The sequence below is a fragment of the Triturus cristatus genome, chromosome 9, assembly GCF_964204655.1.
Source record: "Triturus cristatus chromosome 9, aTriCri1.1, whole genome shotgun sequence".
In the NCBI taxonomy this organism is placed as follows: Eukaryota; Metazoa; Chordata; class Amphibia; order Caudata; family Salamandridae; genus Triturus; species Triturus cristatus.
Genome location: NC_140592.1, coordinates 1220988400 through 1221010633, shown reverse-complemented (window position 1 = coordinate 1221010633; position 22234 = coordinate 1220988400). Strand labels below are relative to the sequence as shown.

The 22234-nt window shown below is 43.6% G+C and overlaps 1 protein-coding gene across 4 annotated transcripts in view; it reads left to right on the top strand.

The window, feature by feature from the left end:
• The window catches only part of ACTN1 (actinin alpha 1), a 252285-nt gene that overhangs the window by 186832 nt on the left and 43219 nt on the right, over nt 1-22234 (top strand). For all 4 annotated transcript variants that reach the window (XM_085627295.1, XM_085627296.1, XM_085627294.1 and 1 more), the window contains exons 9-11: nt 17120-17212; nt 18544-18774; nt 20795-20942. In XM_085627295.1, coding sequence (XP_085483421.1) covers nt 17120-17212; nt 18544-18774; nt 20795-20942 — 472 coding nt within the window. The remainder of the gene's footprint in view (nt 1-17119; nt 17213-18543; nt 18775-20794; nt 20943-22234) is intronic.

Here is a 22234-nt window from a genome sequence, read left to right as displayed (position 1 = left end):
CACCGAGCACAAATCCATCTATCAATCTATCTAACCCACCCTCCCTTTCAGACACTACGGCTAATAAAATGACATCCACGATTATAATCCCTTCATCCACTTCGTCTCAATAATTTTCAGAGATAAAAATTGAAGTCTCTGGAGGCCGGGCTTACACCCCCCCCTTCCACCGAAAAAAAAAGTTATGTAATGGGGAGCCACGGCCAACGGCCAATGAGTCAAGGGAGCCGCTGGTCTAAAAAGTTTGGGAACCACTGGTTTAAGGAAATGATTTGATCACGTTGAAAATATATTGTGCTTATGGCCTTGTCGTTATTGTCAGTTAGCACTAGTACACTGTGCGGAGTTGAAAGGATGAGTAATCATGTTGTCATGGTAATTTTATCTTCAAGTAGTTTAACTGGTACAAAGAGGCGCACAATCAAGGTTAATAAAATGAAACTATGCAATTGGTTATTTGAAGGCTTATACTCACTATATCAGTATATAGGACAATAGCCAGTTTCTTGGCATCTAATCAAACGTTTGGTTTTATTGATAAAAATTAAAGAAATTCTGCTTCTGCAGATCTTCAAAGAGCTTCTGGACCAGATGCTTCAACTAAACCACATCTACCAGATGTAAGCATCGTCCTAGAATATTCCGCAACCACTGCACAAGTTCATATTCCGGTCCATAGAAGTTCATGTATTGAACCTCAAATGCAAAAGTGTACCAGTATTTTAAAAGGAGCATCCTTCAGTCACTAAATAAATCTGCATGTTCACTAGTAGGGGAGAAGAAAGATGTGACGTTTGTTCTTAAATCTCAAATGTTAAGTTAAAGTTGATAGCTCTTAAACACCAAAGGAAAATTCTTTGTTCTATAGAGAAAAATCTGAAAACATTCGATCATTCACAAACTACAAAGTGGAAGTCAGATTTTTAGTAGCTTTTAAAACCTGAAGTGATCCGGATATAGGTGAATTTTAGTGTCACTGATGTACCACTGGAAGTCTGATGGAAAGGCACACTGCATCACACACTAATAGAAGAGACCTTCAGAGGAAGATCTCAATTTGGCAGATGACAAATTTTTGATAGCTATGTATTTGAGGAAAAATGCTCCAGAGTTTTAAAAAAGGGCTTCGTGCACCATACATTGAGGATTGAATTGCATATTCCTAAGGAACAGCTAAGGTAACTAATTAGCAGCTTACTGGGTACATGATCAAACCTTTGGAGTTTTAATAGGATACTTAGTGAGGTTCATTGATGGAGCAGTTTGGAAGTACTTTGACTTCTGTCTTTCATGTGGAGGGAAACCGGGACTGGACTAGCTGTTCTGCCACTTTGGCATCGTCCCAGTGGCCACAGCCTAGCGGGCTGGCTTTGGAGCTGCTATGACCCAACCATAAAGTTCCAGTGGCCATCTGTCAAGCGCATTTGTGATCTGTGCTTAAGGTTAGACTTGGAAAGGCTGTTAGATGCCCTTACCACCTCTCCAGTGTAAGGGAACCAAAGTTTTGACATCCATCTAGGAGAGCTAGTTGGTGAAAATAAAACCAATGTTTTAATCTGATTCAGTTTTTGATAGGTGGTGGATACACCCACCACATTACTGCTCCATGCACAGAACTTGTATCAAGAAAAATATGTAATTTGTCTATGTATTGTGTACTGTCTTGTTTTCACTCCGAGAGGCGTGTTTACAGGACTATGTAAGCAGATTCAATTATTTTGGGAACATTTAGGATTATAGTTTGTTCTTCTGCATATTTGAGTGTATTTACATCACACTGATTGACCAGCTTCACTTCTAATGAGGAGAGTTCGCTAGTGCACTACAAGCATATTTCTCAGAGGAGATTGTGGCATAGATTGTTTGGGCTACAAGTTCCATAAAAGTGACATCTCTTAAGAGCAGTCTGTGAGTACATCTACCCATGTATGGTGGATGAAATCCAAATGTAGAACCTTGCGGATATTTTTTGAGTACCTAAAGTTTTATGTTTTGGAGCATTGATTCTATAATTGAACGTGGAGGTCATTCATGAAATTGGACTTGAAATTCATGTAGCCAGATTTGGACTCGAGAGTCCAGACACTGAAAGAAGATAGCTTTTTCTCGTTTGGAAGACTTGCAATTTTCAGTCCTCTCTGATCTTCGAGATGCTGTATTCAGGATTAAGTGAAATACAATAAGACGGTCCTTTTCAGAGCCACTTGTTCTGCTATGAGATTTTGTACAGTGGGTCAGTGGCTACTGGCATAGCACATGTGATCTTTAAGATACTAAGTGCTGCGCCGCTAATGTACTGTGAGAAAAAGCATGTTTCTCACAAATTCCTGCAGGGAGTTTGTTTTATTAAATGTGTTTGCTTATCCAGAGGAAATTGAAATGTTTTGGAACTACGTTCTAGCATGGAAACTCTTGCATTCATGCAAATACACCTACAAAATAAGTCTTGAAAGCTAATGCACGGAGTTCAGCTCTCACCACTGAGCGTTTTGGTTGGAAACCTGCAAGTTAAAGGTTTGAGCCTCACCAGCCCTAACACAGCCTTTCATTCTTCCTAGGTTGATACATTGAGTGCTATTGAGTTGGGTGTCTTAACGCCTCTTGTTTACTCTTCAAGCATGTTGGCGACTATGTGATGGCAAGTGCTATGTGAAAGCAAGTATAGTTCTTATTGATGCCAGTATTATTATTGCTGTAAGGCTCCCTCATGAATCGTCCACTCTGAAAAGTAAGAGTTTCTGTTGTCCAAAAGTCAACAGGCAAGATCTGCTACAGAAGGTGGATGTGTACATCCACACCAATGGCTTATGTGGGTTCCAAATGCTTAAAATGGCAGCTGAATCATGTCTATTCCACGGCTGCTTAAAGTATTTGAGGTTCCCTACTAAATGTATTTTCCCCATACCATAACGTCATTTAAGTTCTATTTGAACTTTCTAAGCATTTGTTTTATCCCCGAAAACATTGAAGTTGATTGGTTTTAGCCAGCTCTACAGCTTCATTACTCACAAAGCATGTCAACCTTATTTCATTGATAAACTCTAAACAGGGCAAAACGCATCTGTGATTGTCAAATGACTTTTAGAATTGTATTTCTTTGGCAAACAGAGCCGCTGGTAAATGAGCCCCACCTTAGTTTTGGTTGTTATTCTTATGCTTTACTTTGGATCTTTGAAGTTAGAAAGGTGGGTGTTCACAGTGAAATTTTGCACACACTCTGATTCCACATGTATTGATCCTGTGGTCAAAAACGCCCTGGAGTTTGCACCGGTCTAATAACACAATTATTTTTTCTTTTCTGCGATAGCATCCAGTGGATATTGTTAGTTTATTTACTTGCTGTAACATTCAAAGCCCATTTCTACAACAGATGAGGTTACTTTATAGGTTATTAAGTTTTATTGTTCAATTACTTAAAATTATTACAATATACTGTCATTAAAAGGACCAAGTTAAAAATCCTGTGCATGTTATTACAAACTGATGGGACATAAAACCTTAAAGTTAATGTCGACACTGGCTGTAAAATGCAAATGCCTTAGACTTAAAGGAACATTTTGTCAAGGTCTCTCTTGCTTGATAGCCGACTGGTTTCTTTTTGTAATTCTATATTCTGCCTCAAAGCGGCTCGGATTAGTTCTATAAATTTCCCCAGCTGCGCTACTGTTTGAGCTGTTTTAGCAGAGAAACACAATTCAGAAACTTCACGGCATCGTACGAGACCTTGGGCTCTGCAGATTGGAAGGACTAATCGGTGCCTCTCGTTCGCTAACTTAGGGCAACAGCACAGCAGATGAAGCCAGGATTCACGATAATAATTACAGAGTCGACATGATACAAGATTGTCCTGCCGGGCCCAGGCTTGATTAAAATCCGCAATGGGTAATGCAAGAAGTTTTATAAGTGATTTTTTTCCGGGCCGGGACTGACCGTGCTTGCGCAAAGTAAGGCTGTGGTTTACCCACTATGTAGGCGGAATCCAGTGCGAAGAGATTGGATTGATGGTGTAAACTGTCCAAATCACTTTTTCATAGGACATTTCCATGACTTGTCTATTCACTGATCTTTTCCACGCAGTAACTGGAATATTTGAACTGTGCAAATTTTGCATGTCTATTCCCAACAATGTTGTGCCTGCTGTCAGCTGCACCTGCCATGGGGGAACCACTTTCTTCAAAAATTGTTTTGATTGATGAGGTTACTTGCTTACTTTGTTTTGACAAATTATATAAAGTCTTTTAAAGTGATTAATCAAACTTGACAAACCACGAAACTTATTATCATTAAAGTGGCACCTTCTATGCTTTTTTTACATTCTTGTTAATAATTAACAAGGTTCAGCTTCTGGCAAGCCTCATGCTCAAAAGGCGTGTAATTCATCTTGCTGCTGAACATTGCATATAGTGGTCGCTTCTTGGTGAGCGGGGTCTCCTGGGATTATACGCAATATTCATCTACAAGCGTCCACTGTATTAAATATTAACCGAATGAGCATCGGTTTCTTCCTCCGAAGGCGAAACTGGATAAATATTGATTGCATTACTTCAGGTGCTAAATAAATGATGCAGACTCCAAAGTAATCTTGAAACCACCCTGCATTGACTTTTGAAGATGTGCTCCCTAATTGGATATTCCTTTCCACAGACAAAAGTACAGGTTTAGAATATGGATTATGAAATAAGGTTGAGTGATGGTCTTTTGATAAAATGGTATTGCATTTCTTCAGTGTGTTGAGAGGCCCGGCCTCCGAGCACAGCTGAGAACTAAGCTCCAACTTCGTATAGCGGAAGAGTCCTAAGACAGCCCAGAGCATCCAGGGAAGGAGATTCTGAGGTGGTGAATATACATTTGATTGATTCACGTACGTAGCCCTTAATCTCAAAAGGTTCCCTGGATGGCTGCGTCTTCACTAAACTCTAGATCTGTAGATGCTGCGGCCCCCCCCTTTGTTCTCGCCATCTTCAATGAAATTCACTTTCCTCTCTCCTCAGACCCACCCTCGCCTCCCTCGGCAAAGATTGCTTCTCCCTTTTGGGCTGAATATTGTTTTTGCACACTCAGACCGCTTCGCGTCAAGATTATCAGCCCATCTTTTGTTTAGCACCAACTTTCCATACAATCTTTATTTATTTTTTTATTCTTCCTGCGCACTGTAACCAGTCCATTAGCTTTAAAACGGTGAACGTTATGCATGCAAATTAAACCCGTGCCGGCCCACCTTCCATCTTATGCTATCGCCTTGTTCCCCCCCCCCCCCCCCCATCCTTTTTCGTCCACATTCTAAGTAAGCCAAGTGTTTGATGGAACATCCCTGTACCACTCGCCAAGTCACCTCTGTATTCTCTTACAGTCAGTAGCACTGTACCTATCCTCACTGATGTGTCCTCCGTCAGTTCCTCGTCGCCCACCCACAGGTCTCACTTGTTCATCATCATCCTGCATATTTCCTCCTTCAGCACATTTAAGACCCCTTTCCAACAGTGACATTTCTAGAAGTGAACTGTGGGGGTGAGGGTGCACACATTGGCCGACAGATAAACCTGCTAGGGTCACCTTCAAAGGTCCTTTGACTTTGTAATATCCCTTGTAAACATCTCTACGCTGCACCCAATACAACCCCCATAAATCCTTCACAAGGATTTTCCACCACCTTGAATTTAGAAATGTGCTCTACGTTTTGTGTGCCGCAAGCTCCTCTCCACGTTTATTAACTACACCACCACCCAATCTCATGTTCTCAGTATTTGCAGGATCCAGCCCGCGTCACTTTGCATTCAGCCAGCACCACGCCTGTGCTCAATTGGATATCACCAATTACTATATCCTACTCGAGAAAATCCTCAAATTTGTCACATACCAAAATACAGCAATACTTCACCTTGCCAGTTCGGTAAATCCCTGCTCTTGCAGATGAACTCCTTGCCTAGTGTATGTCCCCAATACCTCCAGTTAAACACCTCAAAGGCCGGCTGCTCAACATCGCTGCAGGTGCTAAAAGATATCTTGTGGAAGACCCGAATTCACTTGGCATTGAGAAATCCAATTCAGAAAGAACATTGGTTTATCCTGGGTGGGGGCATCACCAGTTTGCAAACAATTAAGTTATTTTCCTGTGTGAGTGTTAGCAAAAAGGGGTGCAGTGGCAGGAGGTGGTAAGGGCTGGGGCGGGTGCCATTTTGAGCCCAGGGCCGGCCTGGTCTGCCATATATCTGATTTCACCTTTCAGCTCTCTGCATGGAGTCTGTGTAGCGCGTCCTGTGATGCATGCTGGGGAAATGTCTTCCCACTTTCTCTCTTGTGGTGTTGCGTAGTTCTGTGTCTGCTGCTGCTTCTGACTTGTACCCTTTCAACCTCTTCTTTTCCTTCTTTGCACAGATATTGTAGGCAACCTAAGGCCGGATGAGAAGGCCATAATGACCTATGTTTCATGTTACTACCACGCTTTCTCAGGTGCACAGAAGGTGAGATGTGTTCCCGACTGCACACCCCACTCTCGCCCACTAGTCCCTCACCTGTGTCCAACTGGCCTAGAACCTAGAGAGATCAAAAAAACCTCATCATTCATATGTGTAATGGATGTTCTATTAAAATATGGCAGTTAGGTGTTGGCGCAGTGTGTCCCATCCAGCCATTACTTAACAGCTAGTCTTTAGGATGAGCTCTCAGCCTGCATAGGGAAAGTTCGGATCATTCTGTGAAATTTCACCCAGACTTTTCCTGTCAATAGTGAACTTTTCCAGTCCTAACTCACAGTTGGCTCTCCTAGGTCAACCCATTCTGCAGGGATTTCTCCCAGACCGTCCCAGTTCACATTTGTCTGCCCTGGGCCAATTCCTATCACAGGAAATGTTTTCAGGAGGATCTTATTCATAATGAGCTCTTCTAGACCATTCCTGATCACAGGGTCACAGAAGCGCTTTCAGATCACCCATGACCACCAGACCACTCCTGGTGACTTTGAATCCTTTAAAAGTGTTTCTCACTACAGACTATCCATTATCACAATAAGTTCTCCCTTCATCCATGGTCTGGTGACCCTCTCTGCACTTACTTCCAAATTATACTGTGCTCACCTAGGCCACGCTGTACTATAGTTCAGTCCCACATTCCATGCCTGACCACATTAAGGTATGCTAGTTTAATTTCCACCACTTTAAAAAAAGCTCTGAGTGTTCCATCACCACTAACTCATACTGTCCATTTTAAACTATTTGGAGCATCCCACCCCCCCATTTTGTGTCCACTCTTGGACATTCCAGACCTATCTCTGCCACACTGCACTATACAGGTGTAGTTATGTCAAGAGTTACTTTTTAACAGACCTTTCCCAACCACGCTCTGCTCTCTGACATATCTTCCCAGACTTTTCCCAACCGTACTGCCCTTTCTAAGCTGACTTTTCCCAAACGAATCCCGCTCCTATTGCGCTCTTTGAGTCTAGTTATGTCTAGAGCGACTTCTTCCTAAAGCTTCCCGACCAGGCTGTGCTTTCCTGGTTTCGGACGGTCGAGTGACTCCTTCCCTGATCATTCCCGACCACGCTGAGCTACAAGACAAACCCTGACGCAAGTGCCATCCCTAAATGCACAGCGAGCTCACCTAGTTGATGCCTGTTAAAAAAAAAAAAAAAAAAGCATTGTTTCTTGGCTGTTCTTTCCCATCTTTGCAGGATGTTTAATATATATGTATAAATCTTCTATAAAATTATGGTTGAGGGCTTTATAAGGTTGTGGAAGCACACCGTGTTTGAGAAATATTCTTTTGGAAGTCCTTTCACAAAGTCATATTGTGCCTTTTTGCCTGGAAAAGGTCCCAGTAGCAAATTAGGTCTAAGTCCGAAGACCAGACCGGGGCTGAAATGCGTATCCCAGATTCCCTCAATACAAGGATGGAAGAACCTCTCGAGTAGGGTTGCATGGTTAGCTGCGCATGGAACGAATAGGTAGCAAGCACCATAAAACCACGTCTTTATCTGGAATGAGGATTTTGCAGAGCAATGCTTCTTTTACGCATACAATCAACCACACACAGGGCCCGATTCACAAAAGTAATCTGAGACAAAATCCTAACTTTACGACTTTCGGTATTCACAAAAGGTATTTAGTAGTAGTAAATGCCTTTTGCGAATACCGAAAGTTTTAAGTTTGTGAATACCAAAAGTCGTAAAGTTAGGATTTTTCTCAGTTTAGTAGTAGTAAAGTTAAGAATCCTAACTTTACTACTACTAAATGCCTTTTGTGAATACCGAAAGTCGTAAAGTTGGGATTTTGTCTGTTTACTTTTGTGAATCGGACCCACAGATTTGTAGGACATACTCATAATATGTCCCCATCGTCTTCCGGTGTTGTAAGTCAGCATTACAAATGTATGTGGTGTAGACTTGTTGATTTTCTTCGTGGCAGAGAAGGACTCTGGGTCAAACTATCACATGGCTCCACAGCTCTCCAACAGTAAAGCAAGATTGCAAAGTGGCTGCTTAGCCTCAAGTGGGTCCTGCTTGTGGGCCTCAACGCCTGCAGTCCACTTGTTCTGAGCCGGTCTCAGCAGCCTTTTAGAAATCTGCTTAGGAATAAGTTAACAACTAGTGAATGTGTTTTTTACGACAATAAATGATGCTGAGCAGATTCACCTGAACCACGTTGAAGAGTAAACCTTTAACAAATCGAAAGTTAAATGTTAGAGTTTAGATAAATGCTGTTATTTATAGCGCCCTCTATATTATGAATGTTTTTTCACATGCCACATATTTCTTAAGAGCCATACATATTGTTTTTACAGAAAAAAACGAAATGTAGTACGTTCTCTGAAATGTAAGTATTGTGAACAGTTGCCATTAAATTTCATGAGCACCAGCAGCAAGAAGGGCGCATGGAACGCGGAACCTAAAATCCTCGCCAAGGTGCTCGCCAACCGGCTGGTCGGCGTGGTGGGCGATTTGGTCCACCAGGACCAGTCCGGCTTTATCCCCCATCGCAATACGGCCCTTAATCTGCGGGGCTTGCACGGGGTGCTCGCGCGTGTGCCGTTCGTGCGGGAGCCGGCCATCTTGGCGTCCTTAGACGCCACCATGGCGTTCGACACGCTCGAATGGCCCTACATCTGGGCGATGCTGGCTAAATTTGGATTTGGCCCGGGATTCATCAGTTGGGTCAAGTTGTTGTACTCGGACCCATTGGCACAGGTGGTGGTGAATGGTCGAGTCTCGGCCCCATTCGTGCTGGGACGGGGCACGCGACAGGGTTGTCCCCTGTCGCCACTCCTTTTTGCACTGGCCTTGGAACCCCTGGCGGAGTGGCTGCGGTGGCACCCTTCTATCCGTGGTCTCCGTTGGACCCCCGAGTATGAGGACCGCGTATCCCTCTACGCTGACGATATCCTTTTGTACTTAGCCTCCCCGCGCAAGTCACTGATTGTCCTGGTCGATGTTTTGCGCTCCTTTGGCCGTAATTCAGGCCTTGTCATCAACTGGGCTAAATCCTGTGTCTATGTGCTTTCCGGGGAGGCTCCTGTCCTCCCCCGGGGTTGTCCGATCCAGATTGCCTCGCAGGGATTTCGATACCTGGGGGTCTATATTACGCTGGACCCGGTGGCCCGCTACGAGCGAAATCTGCTTCCCCCCCTCCAGCGCTTGAAGGAGGATGTCGCGCGCTGGCGGCGCTTGCCGCTCTCGCCGCTCGGCCGGGCGGCATTGTTCAAGATGATGTCATTGCCGCGCTTTCTGTACGCTCTCCAGAACACTATGGACTTGGTCCCGGCGCGCTACTTCCGTGAGGTGGAGAGCTTGCAGCGCCGTCTGTTTTGGGACGGGAGGCCGCGTATAGCTCTGGCAAAATTGACGCTCCCGTGGTACGACGGAGGGATTGCACTCCCGGATATTAAGCGGTATTACTGGGCCTCCCAGTTAGCTGCAATTAATCACGGTTTCTATGGGCCCGCCCTAAACCCGGCATTTGAAATGGACAAAATGCTCCTGCCCGGTGGCGACTACAATCGAGCGCTCTACACTAGCGTGCCCGATTCCCGCTTGACGGGACCCACGCGTGTCATGGTGCGAGTATGGCACGCGGCTAATGCAGCTATGGGATGGAAGGACCGTTTAACCCGAGCGTCACCGTTGTATGCGTCGGAGAGGCTGGGCTCTTTGTGGACCTCGAAGGGCTTCGAGAGGTGGGACATGATAGGCATCAGTACAGTGGGGGATCTCTGGACGAGGGGAGGATTCAAAACATTCGAGATGCTGCAGGCGGAGTTTCAGCTGCAGGGCAGTGAATACTTTCGCTACCTGCAGATCCGTCATGCATTGGGTTCCGTCTTCCCAGACGTGGCCTCCATCCCGGAGTCCTCCCCCCTGGAGGATAGAGTGCTAGATGGCCACGTTCCGGACAGCACGATCTCCCTCATTTACAAGAAATTGATAAATGACCGCTCGGGCTTACTGACTGGCCTCCGCGAGGCTTGGGTTGCCGATGGGCTGGAGCTGGACGACGAGGACTGGATTTCCGCGGTGGCCTCTCCGAAGGAGGTGGCCATCCCGGCTCGCCTTCGCTTCGTCCAGCTTAAGATACTCCACCGGGTGTATATGACGGGGCCAAGGCTTTTGCGTATGGGCTATGCCGAGGATGGATTGTGTAAGCGTGGGTGTGGTGCTTTGGCGACTTTTTTGCACATTCTGTGGGAATGTCCGAGGGTGGAGCGATTCTGGCGTGGTGTGCATGAGGTCCTGCGAGCGGTTACGCATGTCGCGTTGTTGCCTGAAGCGAGGAGATGCTTGCTGAATGTGTGGGAACCGACCGATTACTCGGTTCCGCAGACGCGATGGGTGACTCTGGGATATATGATAGCTAAACGTGACATTGCTCAACTGTGGGGATCCCAGAGGCCCCCGGCGGTGTCAGCCTGGAAAGAACACATGGATTGGTGCATGTTCCGAGAAAAGGTGGTGTATGTGGCGCGGGGTAAGCCTGGGGCATGGGCGAAGATATGGGGCCCCTGGAACGCCTACCGCGGGGGTATTTGCGAGCCGCCGTTGTTGCCTCCCACTTCACCAGCTCCATCCCCCTAGTTGACCCCCTCCCTCAGCCCCGGGCACATTGTTCTCCCAGTCCCGGATCTGTTTCCCTTCCCCTCTCTGGATTTCTTTGGATGGTTGGGGTCCCCCACTGGAGGAGCACGTGTCGTCATTTTCGATCGCGGGTTGCCTTGCGGGTGTGGTTTTATGTTGTTGTGTTGTATAAAACGAAACCGTATTGTGGGCTCAGAGTCATGTGGCCCACGTTGTTGATACCTCCTGCTTTATCGTCTCTGCAAAGTCAGGTGCCTTATTGTATGTATGTCATTTGCTTCTGTCACTTTAGCGGCCGGCCGGAAGGTTGTAGGCCCATACTTGTATATATTTGAGATTGCAATAAACGGTTTCAAAAAAAAAAAAAAAAAAAGAAGGGCGCATGGTCTGTGATGCTGATGAGCATCTGTGTCAAGTAATCTATAGAGCTCTTTTAAAAAGTACCAACTTCATATGATCTGTTAAGAAAAGAGATTCTGTAAGCTTCATTGATTTGTTGTGTTTTAATTGCTTTCAAAGAGCCTGGATATCTTTAATGTCCACCTAAAGGAATTCGACATGCCTTAAATAGATTTTATTAATCCTAAATGCGAAGGAGAAGTGTACAGCTAAATTGTAGGTGAAACAGTGACGAGGCAAAAACAGAATATTTTGTGGCCCATTCGTTTATCTATCCCTGACTCTTCCTGTTTGTTTGCCACATGTCTAACTTGGACCACATTTACCAGAACACATATATTTTAATTTTGCAATTCTAGGTAGGGTTTATGAATGGATGACCCCTGTGAGTGTGTAAAACTGCTGCTCTATATACTACACATTCCTCATAGTCTCGATGCTGCTCTGATAGTTGAGCGATGATGCTCCATGCTTGTGGTGTCGGCGCTCGCTCCCTGGATGAGGTTTTTTTTTTCTCTGAAATATGTTACTGTGTTTCTTTCCTTCTTAGATACTCTGGCTTCACTCTTCCTGATGGCAGTCACATGATAAGCTTTGCGCGTCTTTTCCTTCTCTTACCTTAAAGGTACAGGCTCTGTCTGACCTGATGTGACGCGTGCATTGCTGTGCCGGCTGCTTTCCCCCTAAACCTTTTCGAATAAACCTCTAACCCCTGGAACTTTGTGCAAACTTCTAACTGCTCTGATTCTGACAACACTAAACTCTCCTAAGCATTTGCATGTGTTGATTTATTTACTTACGGTTTTATGAGCTAACTGTGTTGAATTAAGGGTTCATAAAATGTATTTTAAATCTTTAGTATTTCATCGGAAGGGCTGCAAGCTGCTGTTGTATCGGAGTGTTAATCGCCATATGATAAAGCAACAAACGTCAATGCAAGATTTGTGACAAAGCTACCGTCTTGTAAAATCAATAATGGTCCCTTCACCTCCGGGATGGCCACGCCCAGGCTACACCGGGATTTCTGTCGCTCACCAATTTATATGGTGCACTTACTGGAAGCAGAACCCAGACATCAAACAGCTAAATACCATCTGGATGAAAGAAAACTGAGCCTGTGTTAACTACATTTAAGCTATACCAGAAATACTCTACATACATTTTTATCAACCACCATATTGATACCAAATTCAAGTTAAATATGAAGTTTTTTCCCCAGTGGAAGTGTGTCCTTAAAGTATCAAAACTGAACTAATCTGGGCTGCCATTCCTACATCCAGATTTTCAGTAACTTCAGCCAAAGTTGTAAAGGCAGCATCTGGCCCCAATAGCTTGTCGTCCTGGCAGCGCGGCTAGGTTATTGCAACATGCAATGTTTACCGCCCGTCCATAACCCCTTTGCTGAGTACAAGAGATGCAGGGCTTGGCTGCAGAGTTGTGGTTAGAGTTTTGCGGTAAGGGCAGACTGATATCTGATAGAATAAAGTGTTGGATGCAATTCAAAAGACCTCAAATTGTCCACAGAAATGCCCCCACAGTGTTCATTTATGTTGTAAAAAAAAAGTCCATTGCTTTTTTCCTGTTCTGTCTGAGAGCACAAAGCCAGCAGAGGTACAACGGCGGCGAATAGCTCTTGTATCTTAAGCCGATCTGTGTTAACAACTTTCATATGAATGTCGGAGACAGGAGAAACCCCATAAAAGACCTTGTGTTTACATATTTTGTATGATGGTCTAAACATGGTAACGCCCTACAAGTCACTTCTAAACCTCCGCTCTAACGACCAGAATCTTGCAGTGATCCCACAAATCAATAGATCCCGTTCTGGTGGCCGTCTTTTTTCACTGAATGTATCCAGACTGTGGAACTCTCTTCCTTTATCTTTTCGCCAAGAGCCCAGTCTCCTTGTGTTCCGGAAGAAGCTAAAAACATGGCTTTTTCCGAGAAATTAGAGATTTTAATTTAGCTAATGGTTCTCTCATTACCCTTTGGTTATCTTTTCTGAGCGCTGGGATGCTTTCTAGTAGCCACGCGCTATATAAGAGCCTTTTCAATTCAATTCAACCCTGCTTTAGTTTGAATAATATTTATGGTGCAGTTATTGTGCGGGGATATCACTTCTTGTCCTCGCTTGATAAATTCCACCATCGGCTCTTCTTGCACCGCAGAAAATCCCAGTCATTGACCCCATTCACAGTAATGTGACCGCATCAGGTCACAGCTGGGTGCTTTTTTATCACTATATAGAAGCCCGATATTGTAATCTAGTCAAGATAAATACATTAAGTTATAAGGTTCAGTCATGAGCTAGCATAAAAAATAGAACTACACTTAATAATCCAATTTATAATTTTATTTGAGTCCTATATCAACTATGTACATAGTGCCCTATACAGATACTTTTTATGTGCACGACATGAGATTCTTTTAATATTTCTGATACAAGCCTCCCTACTCTTGATACACATCCGCTTACTTTGTAATGTACCTACAACGATAACAAAAATGGCTGTTTTTATCCGATTATTGTCAGGCCTCCTCCACAATAACAAATGTTCATATCGCCAGTGACCTATTTGGGAGGAGTTTAAACAGTCTTACACTAGTAAGATTCATAAAATGATGCAAGAAATAGAAGTGCCATAATTTGTAACCTCTGAAGATAATTTTACATCCTACAACAAAGTCTTTTACATTTTCAACCCTTTTTATTGTACTTGACAAGCAAGATGTGTTGGTTCCAAAATTAAGTCTGTGGGTGGTTAATGTGCATCTAAAATACTGTAACTTAACATTTACATTGTAGGAGTTTGATGTGTTTCTTCATGACGTCAAAGTCTGATGACGGAGGCTAATTTATTTTTTAATTTCCATTACAAAGGCTCCATGAAAATTCCTCATTCGACCATGTAATGGGAAATCTTTTGAAACAGAGCTTTATTGTCTGTAAACCGCACTAAAGTATTTGAGATTATTCTCCATATGATCAGGTTATTCCCAGCTTTAGCGGAATAAACTAAGCTACATTCATGGAGGTATCCTTTCACTAAGAAAAACTAATCTCCTTTTTTTCAATGATTGAAATTTTCCTACCACAAAATTTACAAACAAGGAAACTGACCTGAAGGTAACAGCCCTTAGGAGTTTTTGGATTAAATGTTTTTGTCACTTAAGAGCTCCTAATGCCTTACATTGAGTCGGGAGTTTGACAGGTAGCTGGCTTTTACCAACTCCCTCTGCCCCCAGTGACTTGGCCCTGGAAAGTAACAAGGTCTGTGGAGAACTCCTGAAGGAAGCTATCCCCACCCAGTTCTGTCTAGCTCTCTAGAGTGCTTTAATTGTCATTTACTTTTCTGCTCCACTGCTACACAGTTGAGCACTTGGCAGTGTCTCCAGAAGCCTCTACGTGTTTACAGGATTAGTTGTCCCCATTCCTTTCTGGCCCTTTTCATATGCCACACTATAGTATTGTCTCACTTCACTATTTGCCAAAGTCAATAAAAAACTAAGCTTATGTCTGACGGAAATAGTAGTTTGTCCCTCATGTTATGGCTCTAATAGTATCAATAACATTTTACTCCACCATATTCTACTGCTGGATCAGGTGTGCAACTCATGTACTCCCATCTTACAATTATTGGGACAACCCGACTTTGGTGACGACTATATGAATACACGTTTCACCAGAATTAGTGTCAAGTAATTGTAGAGTGGAGAGACATTTTGTCAGTACAGTTCTCACTTTAGAGCACTAGATTTAACCACAATATTTCTTTCCTGCTATTGCAGAGAATCTTAACTAAAAATTGATTCAAATCTTTTTTTTAAAAGTATGTATTTCTTTATCAAAGAGTTCACATTCCGGGAATTAGTTTAAAACGGTGTGTGAATTGTGTTTCAAAATCAGCTCGGAGTGCGTTTCAAAAGGGATGCAAATCGCTACGTGTTCAAATTCTTTCTAACAAAAGTGCACAGAATATTTGCCAAATAGTCCTAATAATGATTTTCTAAATGTTTTTTTTTTTTTTAAAGTTGCATATTGTTCAAAAAGATTAAACATGGTTCATATCCAGGAACTGCATAATATTTCCGATAAATTGCTTAATAAATATTCTTTTGAATATTACACAAAATGTCTCCCACACTATGACTAGAAATTGATTGAAATGATTTCCAGAAACTGAAAACTCTTTTGTAAATTCATACATAAAAATTATCATCTTTTGGAGAAAAAAAAACTTAACAGGTGAATATACTTGTTGGCGTGCTTTTCAAAAGAGAATGACGTCTTTCCAAAAGGTATGCCAAATTACTTTCAAAGTTTGCACACAGTTCTTTCCAAATCATTTCTCTAAAGTGTCTATAATTATTTTTAAAATCATACATGGATTTAATTCTAAAACGTGTGAAGGCTTTGCTGTTGGACAGCGTTTATCAAAGAATGTGCACAGGACTCTTTATCAGGCACATACGACTAGTGAGCAAATGCTTGGAAAACTTTCTGAAAAGAGTGCATAAAGATTGTGGGGTGACGGAAGAAACCAAGACCGCATTAGCTCTGTCCCGACGATTTCTGTTTCTGTAGCCCAGATGGTTGTAGTTTAATTGTTCAGACTTGTCTATGTTTAACGTGCACATTGGCATAGGCGATACTTTTATGCAGTGGTGAAGATCACAAAAATAAACACTTAGTTCTACTGATCTTGTGATCCTTTTGAAATCATTGTTAAAACTTCAAACACAATAGGCAAACATCAAGAGTTTTGAACCCTCGTGGGTAGGAGAAGTCCTCCGATACCTGCGCCGACTAAACTAACATGCACAAGATCTTATTGGATACGTCTTCGAAGAGGAGTGCATTGTCTGATCCAGTTTTGCAGGAGGCCTGCCCATGCCCTGTTCAGGTTTCAGGTGTACAGCAGAAGAGGCAAGCAAATAAGTCATCGTACTGAACATTGGCATCCACTTTGGAAAGTTTTCGACCCTTTGTTTGGCCCAGTGTTTTATCTCTGCTTCTTTCCTCATTGAGATGGATGAATGAGACATTGGAGGTATCTTTCTTTTAAGACTTGAGAGCAGTTCAGTAGAGTAATAGCCAGTTGGACAGTCATTTACAGCTTCAAGGATCCGAGCATGGGTGGTTACCCAGAATCGAACTCTATTTAGATATCGTATAGGGTTGTTTTAAAGGTAAGAAACCTCGGCTGGGGTACCATTCGCTTCAAGTTGCCCTCGATCCATCCATTGTAATTTCATGAAGCCAGTTCCGATGGGCAAATACCAGTCTTCACCCACCTCAAATGGTAGATTGTGAGGAATGCACCGAACATGAGCCCACTTATATATTAACATAATAGTTACACTTTGTGGTTCTCGTAAGTGCCAAGTATGTGAGAGTTGTGAACTTTGAGATCCCAGCCTACCTTCTCCACATTGACAATGTCTTAACTATTTTACCTTGCTCTTTCTTCTCTTGTGCCTCAGACCATGGTCTCTTTCCAATACCGCTCAGTAACCACTCACAACCACCGCCAATAGTCTCCACCCCTGTCCTACCTCCTTTCCCGCAAGATACGTAACATTAGACTGATCAGTCCGCGTTGCTTGGGGGGGCCCACGTTGCAATGACTCTTTTGTTTTTCTATTTCCCCTGTGCAGGCTGAAACGGCAGCCAATCGCATCTGCAAGGTGCTGGCGGTCAACCAGGAGAATGAGCAGCTCATGGAAGACTACGAAAAGCTGGCCAGTGACGTAAGTGTTGCCAGTATGCGTGAGCGCTGTACGCTTTTCATCTGAAGAGACATCCACATTTGTTTGAACATTTCTTGTCCGGTGCACCACTACCCATCGGAGCGGTCAGTACTAGCGTGCGCTAATTCTGAAGGCTTAGCCCAGAGGTTTTATTTTGTTTCAGGGTGTTTGATACCACAAACATGATGCCCACACAGTGGTAAGGGGCATATTTTTTAGGAGAAGGCAAACATTCGAGATCTGTAGAGTGACAGTGGCCACGAAGGGCCAATGCTATAAATCTTTTTACAAGTTATAAACCTTCCAATTTGCTACATCAAGAATTTGCGACTGTAAAATGCTTTTCCTTATGTACTAGATGCATTTTCTTACGTTCTGAAAAGATTTTCCTAGTCGTTAAATGGGTTTAAAAATTGAATACCGCCCTCTCTGGAATCATGAAGGAAGAATCAGGGGGGAGTAGATAGTGGTCCTAGGGGCCACTGCCTGCTCTTACCAAAGGTTTTAAAAATGGCTAATATTTTTAGTTTCTTTTTTTAAAGCGGCTCCTTTTCCTTTAAGAAACTCAAGCTGCTTTAAGAAAATCCATTTTGAAATGCTTTCAGGGGCTGGAGGTCTTTTGTCTCTTGCAGGCCACACTCCCCGTTAAGGTAGTTAATCAGATGGAGTCACAATTTGCGCCCTGCCTCGTGACTAATAATTTGGCAGGTCACTCTGCAGCTATCCTTGATTCCTTATTTTGCCAACAAACCTATTAGTACATAGATCGGTTTGCAAAGTAAATTGTTGCCACCAAGAATTTGGTGCGCAATTGGCTGCCACTTTTTGTTACCAGAACAGTCGTAGGTTTTGCCCCAGGTTTCCAGTCTTGGGACTTCGCATGATACCCTGATGGACTAAGGAAGTTGTAGTCTCAGTTCACTTGAGGTGGGATGACTTGCCACATTACAGGTGTGTGTAAATGAACAGCCCCAAACTGTATCCCAGGGACTTGAAGTGAAATGCTGGCGCTATAGGTGGGGCGACATAAAAACGGGCGGAGCGCGCCAGGGCTGAAGGCTAGTGCAGGAAGTCTGTTGGTGATTGCTCAGGTGGCAGGTTGTAAAAAAGAAGAAAAAAAACATTATTAGAAACTTTCTGGTCTGGCTTTTTAGCATGTGGGCGTTAAGTTGTGGTGTTGGTCAAGGCTCTTCAGAGGTCCGTGGAGGAAATGGTGCTCTCAAAATGGCTCAAGCAATTCAGTATTGTGCATTTAAGTGAATTGTTGTAGACATTGGTCCTTGTGTGAGGCTGAATTCACCTCTCTACGTGCCCTGTCTTTCAATCCACAGCTGCTGGAGTGGATCCGTCGCACCATCCCCTGGCTGGAGAACCGGGCGCCCGAGAACACCATGCAGGCCATGCAGCAGAAGCTGGAGGACTTCCGGGACTACCGCCGCCTCCACAAGCCCCCCAAGGTCCAAGAGAAGTGCCAGCTAGAGATCAACTTCAACACCCTGCAGACCAAGCTGCGGCTCAGCAACCGGCCGGCCTTCATGCCTTCCGAGGGGAAGATGGTGTCGGTAAGCAGGAGAGGGCAGTGGTGTCACACAATGTGACCTGGTGCTTCAGCTTTTTCCAGTGCTGCTGTGGACTTTTAGTTGCTGTATTCACTCATCTGGGGCACCGATGTATGTGCAAATGGCTCGAAAGTGTATGCCGGAGGCTATCGCATGTTGTGGCTAGGCGCTGTTGACGTCTGTAAAGGTTAGCCATGGACAGCTGCCGGTTGCTGCTACCTCTACGGTGCCCCGAGCAGTGCTCTTGCTAAGCTATGTTTAGTTTCTCTGCCCTTCGCTGTTCACCTTTGCTGCTCAAGAGCTAGATAAATAGGGGCCTATTGTGAGGAACCCAGTATCAGTCCTTTTATTTCAGCCAGTGTCAAAGGGTGAATGACGTCACTGCACTAGAAAATTGAAAAACATTTACTGCCATGGAGGTCCCGTTGGGGTCGATTCCTCTTGTATTGTCCATTTTCCCTGGAGGTGAATCCTCTGCCTTTTCACTTTAGACATCCATCACTAAGTTGCCTCAGTTGGCTGAGTGCTGGTTCTGGAGATGTGTGTTTAAGTGCCAAGACACAAGTCAATTTATTGAATGAATCCCTTCTGCATTCGCATCCATTGCATACATCCGTTAGCAATTTGTTAATGCAGTCCTATTGTAATAGTATGGGTGATTTCTGTCTTGTATTGAATGTTAGCTACGGAGTGGCATGGCACAGCTGTATTAAAAAGTTGACAGCAAGCACCATCCATACATCTGGCGTAGCCACATGTTTTATCAAAGACTGATGAAATTAGACATTTTTGGGGAAAGATTCTCATGGCATTTGAGCAATGCCGGTTGCACAGTGCATTGGGCAGCTCTGACGGGAATATTCAGAGAGGTGATTGCTCTCTTTGGAGTGGATCCGGTTGTATGTTATTTAATAGCATTTGAGTTAACCTATGACAAAACTCCTCCTAGTACGTTTTCTAACTCTACTGGCGTGTTGGGAGAACTTGTGGATGGACATAGTCAGTCCCATTCCATCCACTGTATGAAGTCAAAGATGGAAAGTAATGCATTTCATTCAGTGTAAAGATGAGTAAGTAATGTTTCCTCACTTTAACGAAGCCCTCCCACACTACTACCAAGAGTGCCACCTTTAATGCTGCTACTGCCGCTTTTAGTACAACTTCTAATGATGCTAGATCATGACAGTACGAATAGTACCATTGGATGTACGCCAACTCCTATACTCAGTGCTTTTAGTGCTAATACCACTGGTAGTAGGACATAATCTTCTAAACTAGTAGAAAACCTCTACTATGTCTCCTACTGCCACTAGTTATTCCTAAGGGGTGATGGTGTGACTCAAAAGGTGGGGAATGAGTTTACTCCCGCCTCTGTTGCATCCTTACAATAGCTGCTCATTGTTGTTCATGTGTTTTCTACTTGCTAGAAATATGTTAAGCCAGTTATTTTCTTACTCCTTGTTTGGCTTGTGTAAGTGATGGGTTATTGCACAGTCGTGCATATGTTCAACAAAATGAAAATGCCTTGTCGTTATTTATCAATTGCCAAGTAAGTTCACTTCCCTAGGATCTTGTATTACTGGAAACTTTAAAGCAGGGACTGTTCTATCTCCAGACACAATCGAAGGCCTTGGCCTCACTTTCTGCTCTCACTGTTGGCAGAACAGCTCAGTTTTTTAAGCTTCGATAGCAGAGATCTCTTTGGTCAGTTCCAAATAGATTTTCTTCTACATCCAAGGTGCCTAGTGTATGTCTTGAACAGCTGGATCCGTGCTGGGATTTAGAGATAACTACAGATAAATTCACTTTCAATGAATAAAACTCTGTGGTTATCCTAAAAAATTGGGCCTGGATCTTGCTCTCCTGTTGCAACTTTGGACTCCCCTAATATCCTGTACTTTACTAGCCCTGGGACATATGTGCTCTTCCTGCGAGTTGGTCCCTGGAGGGGACCCCTTGGAAAGGGTTCCTTGGCCATGTCCAGTCCATTCATCCCTCTTATGTGCTCTCTTTCTCGCTGTAGGATATAAACAACGCATGGGGAGGCCTGGAGCATGCCGAGAAGGGCTACGAGGAGTGGATGCTGAGTGAAATACGCCGGCTAGAGAGACTGGACCACTTGGCCGAGAAGTTCAGGCAGAAGGCTAACATCCATGAAGCGTGGACCGATGGTAAGTCCAGCCAGACTGGTTCAATTTTGAGGTTCAGATGCTCCTTTCAGCGGTCAAAATATGGATCGAGTGTCACATAGGTAGCACCGCCAGCAATTAAGCAGAGCTGATGCTGTTCAGCAGAAAGGCTCCGCTTGTGAAGTATTCTTAGCGAGCATTGATGTGCCACTGTTTGTAGCATTCGAGATTCCAAATGACGGTGGTCTGCACACACATAGCCCGACTCTTTGTTCTCTGGATCCGAGGGTTGGAGAGAGATAGATCGCAAGACAGTAGAGTTACTCCTGAACCCCGACCAAGGAGAGATGGCATAGGGGAATGAATCGCTGCATGGGAGCTGCGAAGGTGGTGTATGATGGGTGGGCGCGTCCCAAGAAAACATGGAGGATATGGGGACGCTGGTTCATATAGTAGGGTCTGGATTATCTGGAAGATATCCAAGGGATATGTAAGGAACTTAGCAAACAGATGCTGATCCCGCAAGACAAAGGAGATTAAGGCAGCCAATCTGCTATTAGCAACCTGGCACGTGTAATATTCAAGACTTCTTGCTTCCTTCCCACAGAGAAGAAACTGTAATGTTATTGTCTGATATCTGTATACATTTCAGTGTTACTCTTGTTCCAGTGAGATGGAATATTATTCTGTGGTTTACATAAAACAAAAACATATGTTTAGAAAAAATAAAAGGATTGATGAAAGTCCAGCATCCTGCTGGGAGGGGTACAATAAACATGATTGGCAGGCTCACATCTGTCGTACCCTGAAGTTATTGCATAGGCTTTCTATTAGGAAAATAGTTTCTGCATAGAACATCATGGTTTCACTGCCCCCTTTGAACCTCTAAACCTGTCAAGAAGAGTTACCATGGGAGGCACATACCTGGCAGAGTTGGGCTCAGATCTGGGATTAACTCCCTGAAGAACAGAGGCATGAGCCCAGAACAATTGTACCGGGGTTTTGAAAGGTGTCCGTCCTTTAATTTGCCCGACATTTACTTGCCTGCAATTTCTTCAACTACATTTTACTGTGTTGATTTTCTGAGGAACCATCATTTTGCCGAAACAATTATGTAAAGGTGGTAAACAACTTTAATGGTCAGTAGAATGTAGTGTTAGGGCTATTAATAAATAATAGTGTACTTTTGTTTAGATTAGATGAATTATAACTATAATGAATTGAAAAATACATTTAATTTAATCAAGTGTTAGTGTTGGCTTACTTTTATTAGATTACATATTTCTAATTTGAAATCCTTCCATCATATTTACAGTTTGATTTAGGTTTATTGT